Raw genomic sequence first — 7,873 nt, 5'->3', positions numbered from 1 at the left:
CCCCCCCCCTCCGTACTCTTTTACTATTTCTCTCTCTCTCTCCCTTCTGCATTGGCTCATTTGTTGTGGTTGCTTTTATTCTCAGTCGCCCGTTTCCTTCTCTCCGGTTTTACTTATTTTCCTCACACGCCCCCTCGGGGGCTGCCTGTGCATGCGTGCGTGCGTGGGCCGCATTTCACGGCGGCTTCCACGCAAGAGCACTCAACAAAAGAAGGTGCTGGTAGTAAACAGCAGGGGAAGAGGAATTTCCTCTCCCACCCACACAACAACAGCAACAGGAGGAGGTGAAAGCAGCAGGGATAAAAGAAAAGGGCGGAGGGGGGGGAGCTGAAGAGGCTGCTTGTCGGTGTGACAAACGCCCATGCTGCGCCCCACCGCGTCCTGCCTGAAGCTCAAGCGCAGGAATTCCCCGTATGTGCAGAAGTTCCTCGAGGGTTGTCCTCTTCCGGCGACGCTTGTGGATGACCTTGCGGGGGCAAACCTGAGGTCGTCCGCCCCGTTCTTCACCACGATGCCGCGATACATTGTGGCGAGGGAAAATCGCCTCTCCAAGTTGTTTTTCCACCACGCGCTCTACCCGGCGGGTGGGGCGCGGCTGCCGTGTCGCGTGGTGGTGGTGCGGGGGGGCCGCGGGGTGCGGAATCAGCCCCAGACGGCGCTACCCGCCTCGCAACGCGCCTCCGCTGAGGCCACTTGTCGTGTGCAACAGGATCCGGCGCGACGTTCGTTCTTCTACGCACGACCCGTTGCCCTGACGCCGCCTCGCCTCAGACATGACGTGCATCCCAACGCCAGTGAAGCGCAGGAGGCGGCGGTCAACTCCAGTGGGATGGATGGCGGCGGGAGAGAGACGGCGGCAGTGTCGCCGCGGCCTGCCGAGGACAGTGTGCTGGCGCCCCTCTGCGGCGTCATCGAGAGTCATTTTGCGGCCCTCTTGAAGCTGCAGGCGGCGGACGAGGCCAGCGGCGGTGCCGGAAGGGCAATCTGGGAGGAGCTGACGGGGCTCCTGAGCGGTGGCCACGGCGGAGTCGTGACGAATGCGGAAGGGGTGGAGGAGCCGGGCGCCTCGCACGGAGATGTTGTGGGGGCGTTACTGCGGAGTGCGGCGTCCGCCCCCTCCTCCTTCTTTCACGTCCACAGTCAACTGCCGTCCTCGGCGCTGTTTCTGACGCGGCCCCCTACAGACGTTGGCGCCGCCACCCACGCGGCAGTGGCTCCCCTCGGTAAAGGCGGAGCCGATCACACGCAGAGCTCGGTGGTGGCGCGACTTGCCGGCGGGTTGGAGCCTGCTGTGCCCTTCGCTGTGGGGTACCCTTTGCCCGTGCGTCGTTCAGCGGCCTGCGGGGCTCCTGACGGGAAGGCAGATGCGGCCGCAGACATAATGCCGTTTGGACACATTCAGTGCCTTCTGCGTGTCTGCACAAGCGGGGGGGCTGCTGGCGAGAAAAGCGCAGAGGAAATTGCGGAGAGTCCAAAGGCGTGCGGTGAGACCGCATCCCCGATGCACGCGTCTGACGCCGCCGCCTCGGCGCCGCGTAGCCGTGCGAGCAAGTATTTAAGCGGCGGAGGTGCCTCTCCCAGCGTTCCGACTGGAATTGTAGAGCCCTGGAAGTTAGGCGTGAGCTTGGACCCAAAGATACCTTTTTATCTGAGGACAATGACGGAACGGCGATTTGCCGCGGCGCCCACCGGCAGCGCTGGCGCCGATGCATCATCGGCGTCCCCCTCATGCGTCTCTGCCTTATTGGGGCGAAGCGACTGTGAGACGTACCTTCTGCCTCAGCGCGAGTTGCTTTTCACCTTCTATGCCCCCGCGGAGGTGGTCGCCATGTGCGCAAAGCAAAACGAGGAGCGCATGCAGCGGCAGGCAGCGTTGGGGTATGGTGGCCCGACGCACGCTTTTGCGGACGCTCCACGGACGGCGCGACGTCTTCTGCAGGGGGCGCACTGCAACCATGTGGCGGCAGAGGCGGCAGCGGCGGCGTCGAAGAGTGACACGGCTGCCGCACATACACCGCAACGTGACTCTGCTGTGTATGAAGTTCGAGCGCTGCCGGGGGATGTTGTGTTTGTCCCGCGGGGGTGGCGCTACCACGTGGAGCGCATTATTGGCACTGCCGTCATGGACGCCGTCGCGGCCGCGCCGACGCCAGCAGCAGCGGCAGGGAAGCAGGCGGGGGCTGAGGGGTTGCCGCGCGCCGCCTTACGGGCCGCCTTCCTGCACAACGCCCCCTCGACGTTTACTTCCTCGCTGCGGCCGGCGCACGCGGCGTCGCACAAGACGGGCGCAAGCACGGGCTGCGTGGAGGCGGCTGCAATACGCGGCGTTGAGGTGGAGGCCTTCGTGTTGTGCTACAAGCCGTACCCGTTCCTGTCGGCCGAGCAGGCCGCGACGTACGTGCCGGCCAACTACGTGCGCCGCGGCGTCGAGGAGTTCTACGCCAAAGGTGGGAATGACGTGTTTCACAGGTACGTGTAATCTCTTGCGGGGGTGGAAAACGGAAGCAGGGAAGAGAGAAAAGAGAAAAGGAAAAAGTGGAGCGGTTGGGGGGGGGGAGGGGCACCGGCACTGGCCTCCCCCGCGCGTAGAAAAAAAGTAACGCCGTCGCCTCCGCTCCGCCTTCCACCCAGCATGCAGCTCCTCTTGGCCCTCCTTCCATTCCAGTCTATATTTATTTACCGCCTCTCGTCCTCTGCCTCCTTCCTCTCTCTTTTTTGTTGTTGTTGTTGTTCGTTGCTCCTTCGGCCCCTGCGTGCACCGCACTCCACGGAAAGCCAAAACTTCATTTGGTTTTTTACAAGCAGTAACATACGAGAAGAAAACGAGGGCCGCCGCTGCCCAGAAAGCCCACTGCGTGATGCCGCTGTCTCTCCGCGTTGAGAAGTTCGGCCCGGGGAAGCTGGTCCGCCTGCACTCGCCCGCCCTCCGCTGCGCCTTTGCCACGCTCGGGGCGTCCATCAACTCCGTCAAGGTGTGGGACGCGCAGAGGTCCCGGTGGGTGGAGGTGAACTGCGCCTACCCGGGCCCCGAGGAGAGCGCAGAGGACACGGACTACATGGGCTCCACCGTGGGCCGCTACGCCGGACGCGTCAGCGAGGGGAGGCTAACGCTGAATGGGGAGGAGGTTCACGTGTCGCGGAAGCCGGGCAGCCGGCACTCCGTTCACGGCGGCGCGGCGGGGTACGACAGGCGCCATTGGTCGTTCCTCCCGGTGGAGACGGCAGAGGTGGTGGGGGTGCGGTTCAGCCTGGGATCGCCGCACATGGACCAGGGCCTCCCCGCCGAGCTGCGCATTTTCGTCTTCTACTACATTGAGCGGAAGCGTCCCGCGGCGCTGCACACGGAGTTCTCGGCTTTTATTCCCGAAGGCTCCCCCGCCGACGCCACTGTGGTGAATGTCTTTAACCACGCCTACTGGAACCTGAACGGCGTGCCGGACGGAAACACGGCGGATAACCCGCGCTGGACGCAGCCGGAGAAGGTGTACAACATGGTGCTCAAGATGCCGTGCAGCCGCGTGTTGGAGGGCGACTCTGCGGCAATCCCAACAGGGGCACTGAAGGATGTCACGGGCACGTGCCTGGACTTCCGCCGCGGCAAGCCACTCGGTGAGGACATCGACAACAAAGCCTTCCTTGACCGCGACCCGTGCGGCTACGACCACCCCTTCTGCGTCGATGGCTGGGAGGAGGCGTCAAAGCACCGGATGCTGCTCAACGCGGAGCTGTACAGCCCCTCGTCGCGGATCCAGATGAAGGTGTACTCGACCTTTCCCTGCATCTGGATGCACACCGTGAACGGCAAGCCGGGGGACGCGAACGGTGAGCGGGGGAAGCGGTACGGCCGCCACACCTCTCTGGGGCTGGAGCCGCAGTACCTGCCCGACAGCCCGAAGCAGCCGACGTTTCCGTCCACGGTGCTGCGGCGGGGCGAGGTGTACCGTGAGAGGCAGGTGAACGAGTTCGCCGTGCTCGGCGGCGCGCACATGTAGTGCAGTCTGTGTGTGTGTGTGTGACGGGGGAGGGGGGGGTCGGGATGCGCCGTTGGCGGCACGAAGAAGCGAAAACAAAAACGAACCAACAAATATATATATATAATTCAAGTCGTGGTTGAAGTGCACGGTGCCACAACCGGCATGAAGGACGTTTTCGCATTTTGTTGTTTGTCCGCGCGAACGTTCTTTTTTTTTTTTATTTGTTCTATTTTATTTTTATTTATTGAACCGTTCCCGGGTTTGTTTATTTGTTTTTGTTGTTGTTGTTTATGTGAAGCGCACGGAGGATTTGGGCTCTGGGAGGGGTGGAGAAGACACAAGCAAAGAAAAAAACATGGGGGTGGCGAGGGGGGGGGAGGGAGGCGAAAGACAACAAAAGGAAGTAAAGAAGGAAAAAACGAGAGGGTCTATCGGAGCAAAAACGGGCGCGTTGCAGCCATTAACGGCATCGATGAGAAGACGAAGGTGTGTTGGTGCAGGAAGTACTGCGGGAACGCGGCACGGCAGCCGACTAACAGGCCGGACTTCGGCAGAGTCATCTGCCGCAGTCAGGCAGCTGAAGGGAGTCGTGTGGTGCGGCTGGAGTGTGTGAAGCAGATTTCATTCCTGGCTGGCTTACCTGTCTGCGTCTATGTCTTTTATTTATTTTTTTTCCCTCGCTCTCTCTGTGCCGCAAGCCGAGATCCACTACTTTGGTTTTTCCCCGCTTTCGTTGGGTCCTTGCCTTTTGTTTCCCGCAGACCAGGCAATTAGTGGCTGGCTGGGAAAGGAGGCCGCGATTTCCCTACATGCTCCGGGTGTGCAGCAACGTGGAGGACGCGCTTGCGCTGAGCAAGCGGTGGCAGGTTCCGTTGCTGGTGTTTGTGCACAGCGCGCTTCCAGAGACTGCCAGGGCGGACGCCGACGCCGACGCCGTCGACTTGGCGGAACTGTATACAACGTCTTCCCACGGAAGGAAGACCATCAAACCGACGTTTCGGTTGGGGAGAGCGCCGCTGGCCGGCAATGGGGCGGCGCAGCGAAACGCGTTGGAGGCCGTATTGCAAGAATCCCGCCTCGGTTCAGTGACGGTTGTGCACTTTGTGGGGGCAGGCTCAGCGGCGCACAACCTCTTCGTGGCCGCGGTGCCGGAGGCCAGCGCCAGCGTTCCGCGCCTGCACGTGTTTCCGCCCTCGCTGCGGGAGCGGCCAAGAAGTGTGTTGAGCGGCCACACCCTCACCCCTGGGCGCATCTGCGAGGCTCTGCGCGTTGAGCTGCAGACGCCGCCTCCGGCGAAACTTGCCGGGGCGAAGGAAGAATTTATGCGGCACGTCGAAGAGGTGAGTGCCGCCACGGCGGCGATGGGCGCTGGAACCGGCGCCGCTGCCACACACGCAGCAACGGCGTCGCCGGGTGCGGGCTGCGGTGGCCCGGCGGGTCTGCACTTCGTCGCGCTCAACGGGCTCGAGCGGCGGGAGGTGGTCGCCACCGCGCCCGGCATGACGCTGCGCACCGTGTGGGTGAAGGTCCAGCAGGCGCTCGAGCGGGAGCGGGAGCGGCAGGCGGCGGACGAGGCAGCGGCGCCGCGTGGGAGCACAACTTCTTTCGTCCTGCGCGTCGACCCGCCCGCCACCGCCGCCGCAGGCGGAGGAGGAGGGGCTGCCGACCAGGCGACGGCGACGGCGACGGCGGCGGTGGTGGTGGACTCCGTGGAGGCGGCCGCCAAACTTGACATTCACGCGCTGCCGCATAACACAACCGTGACGGTGCTGCGGGAGGGTGCGAGTGCGGAGAGCAGCACGCAGCCCGCCGGGAAAGCAGGCGGCCATGAATCGCCCAGCGGGCACGACGAGGAGCGAAAGGGGCGGTCCTGCGACGGAGGCGTTTGCCGGCTCCGTGGCACCCCTCCCAGCGGCGAGCCGACCCCCGCGCAGCCGCTGACGCCGATGCCGGCGCCCCCCACTGTCCCCGCCGTGGTGGCGGCGGCCGAGGAGGAGGCGACGCCGCCGCCGCCGCCGGTCGCCGCCGCCGCAGGAGGAGGAGGGGCCGCCCGCATCCACGTGCGCTGCTCCCTGCCGAGTGGGGGCACCCACACGGTGGACGGCCTGGACCCCGCCACCGCCAGCCTGTCCGCGCACCTGCGCGGCCCCATTGCGGAGTTGCTTGGCCACAGCGCCTTTGCCTTTGCCCGCGTGTACCCGCCCCACCGCTTCTCCTCCGAGGAGGAGGCGCAGCCGCTTGAGGCCCTTGGGATGCGCACCTCGTCCGCACTGCGGGTGGTGCCCACCGGTGGCCCACCCACCGCCTCGCCGGCGCGGAACCTCGCAGACGCCAGCAAAAGTGGGTTATTTGGCCTCGTCTCCTCGCTGCTGCGGCGCGGCAGTGGCCCAACGCCCGCCCCCGCCGCAGCCGCGCCGGGTGGCAGTGTGCGTGACGCCGCAAGGGCCCGATTCGGGACGATGGCCGAGTTACGTGCGAAGGAGGAAGAGGAGGAAAAGCGGGCTGCGGCCGAGGCCGAGGCCAACGCGGCGGCGCGTCGCCCAAACGAGCCCCGTCGGAGGAAAGCGAACCGGTACTACGGTGGGAGCTCCACCGAGTACACGGGGTGGGACGGCAGCGGGGAGGAGGAAGCGGAGGAAGAGAAGTAGGGCGGTGCGGGGGCAGCGGCAGCGGCGGCAGGAACGTCCCGGACCCGACGTCAAGCCACAGCAGCAACCACGCAGAGGTGTTGACCGCCTGCTTCCTGCGAGTTTCTCTCTCTCTCTCTCTCTGTGCGTCAGCGTCGACAAAAGCCAAGGCGAGAGACAAGAGCACTGCGTAAGCGGGGCGACAGAGAAAGAAAGACGAAAAAAAAAAAGCACACAAAAGAAAAATTGCAAGGCCGCTAAACTCAATTCTGCAGAGGTGCTGCAGACGAGCGACAGTATTGAGCGGAAAACAAAAACGGCGGAGAGCGAAGAATGCCAAAACAAAACAAAACAAAAAAAGAGAGAGAGAACGCGCGAAAGGACGCCTAAGGCGTGCCTTTTTTTTTTATTTCTCTTCCTCTGCCCACGTATACGGCCAAAAGCACATCTATATGTGTCTCTGGAGAGAGAGAGAGAGAGAGCAAGAGGGAGAGACCAACTAGCCTGTTCCCCGTACTTATTTTGAGGGCTTTGCGTACATGCACGACTGCATCCCACCTCTTATGCCCCCTTCGCCACGGTTTTTCCCATGTTCAACGGCAGCATGCGCCCCAGCTGCGTTAAAGACCGCGCAACAGCACGAGGTAGGGGGGAGGGAAACGAAAAAAAGAAAACCCCCACACTCTGCACTGAAATACTAACAACGCCACACAACCAGTGCAGCAAACGAACACCCCATAGAGGACCGAACAAAAGAAACAAACGAAACGCACCCAGTGCAATAATTAGTTAACAAAAAAGTCAAAATAGACCAAATAAGAAACAAAACAGCAAATCCAAAATGAGCAATACAAGCTGCCACATTGAAATTTTGATTGGCAACAAATACCGCATCGGCCAGAAGATTGGGGCGGGCTCGTTCGGCGAGATCTTCCGCGGCACAAACATCCAGACCGGCGAGCCCGTGGCCATCAAGCTGGAGCAGGTGAAGACGCGCCACCCGCAGCTGGCCTTCGAGGCCCGATTCTACCGCATTCTCAACGCTGGCGGTGGGGTCGTGGGCATCCCCAACATCCTGTTCTACGGCGTGGAGGGCGAGTTCAACGTGATGGTGATGGATCTGCTGGGGCCCTCACTCGAGGACCTCTTCAGCTTCTGTGGTAGGAAACTCTCGCTGAAGACCACGCTGCTGCTGGCCGAGCAGATGATCGCGCGCATCGAGTTTGTTCACAGCAAGAGCGTCATCCACCGCGACATCAAGCCGGACAACTT

At 62.8% G+C, this 7,873-nt stretch overlaps 4 protein-coding genes across 4 annotated transcripts, besides 6 other annotated features; all 4 read left to right on the top strand.

The window, feature by feature from the left end:
* Positions 1-361: 361 nt before the first annotated feature.
* Positions 362-2,479, top strand: Tco025E_08140 (uncharacterized protein; the record flags this gene model as incomplete). Its single annotated transcript, XM_029374995.1, has 1 exon — positions 362-2,479. One exon carries the CDS (start codon positions 362-364, stop codon positions 2,477-2,479), a length of 2,118 nt encoding a protein of 705 aa, XP_029224993.1.
* Positions 2,480-2,712: 233 nt separating this feature from the next.
* Positions 2,713-2,737: a microsatellite.
* A 121-nt stretch (positions 2,738-2,858) lies between these two features.
* On the top strand, positions 2,859-3,992 carry Tco025E_08139 (aldose 1-epimerase; the record flags this gene model as incomplete). Its single annotated transcript, XM_029374994.1, has 1 exon — positions 2,859-3,992. One exon carries the CDS (start codon positions 2,859-2,861, stop codon positions 3,990-3,992), a length of 1,134 nt encoding a protein of 377 aa, XP_029224992.1.
* A 4-nt stretch (positions 3,993-3,996) lies between these two features.
* Positions 3,997-4,015: a microsatellite.
* A 163-nt stretch (positions 4,016-4,178) lies between these two features.
* Positions 4,179-4,220: a sequence feature (A-rich).
* A 15-nt stretch (positions 4,221-4,235) lies between these two features.
* Positions 4,236-4,263: a microsatellite.
* Positions 4,264-4,783: 520 nt separating this feature from the next.
* On the top strand, positions 4,784-6,622 carry Tco025E_08138 (uncharacterized protein; the record flags this gene model as incomplete). Its single annotated transcript, XM_029374993.1, has 1 exon — positions 4,784-6,622. The coding sequence occupies one exon, from the start codon at positions 4,784-4,786 to the stop codon at positions 6,620-6,622; it is 1,839 nt and encodes a 612-aa protein (XP_029224991.1).
* A 104-nt stretch (positions 6,623-6,726) lies between these two features.
* Positions 6,727-6,745: a microsatellite.
* Positions 6,746-7,064: 319 nt separating this feature from the next.
* Positions 7,065-7,096: a microsatellite.
* Positions 7,097-7,442: 346 nt separating this feature from the next.
* On the top strand, positions 7,443-7,873 carry Tco025E_08137 (casein kinase; the record flags this gene model as incomplete). Its single annotated transcript, XM_029374992.1, has 1 exon — positions 7,443-7,873. A coding segment is annotated over one exon (431 nt), but the record flags the coding sequence as incomplete, so codon positions are not given.

Source organism: Trypanosoma conorhini, assembly GCF_003719485.1.
Source record: "Trypanosoma conorhini strain 025E chromosome Unknown Tco_14.4_contig_00706, whole genome shotgun sequence".
NCBI classification, from domain to species: Eukaryota; Euglenozoa; class Kinetoplastea; order Trypanosomatida; family Trypanosomatidae; genus Trypanosoma; species Trypanosoma conorhini.
Note: the sequence above shows the minus strand (reverse complement) of the source record. Positions and strands in the feature narration are given on the sequence as shown.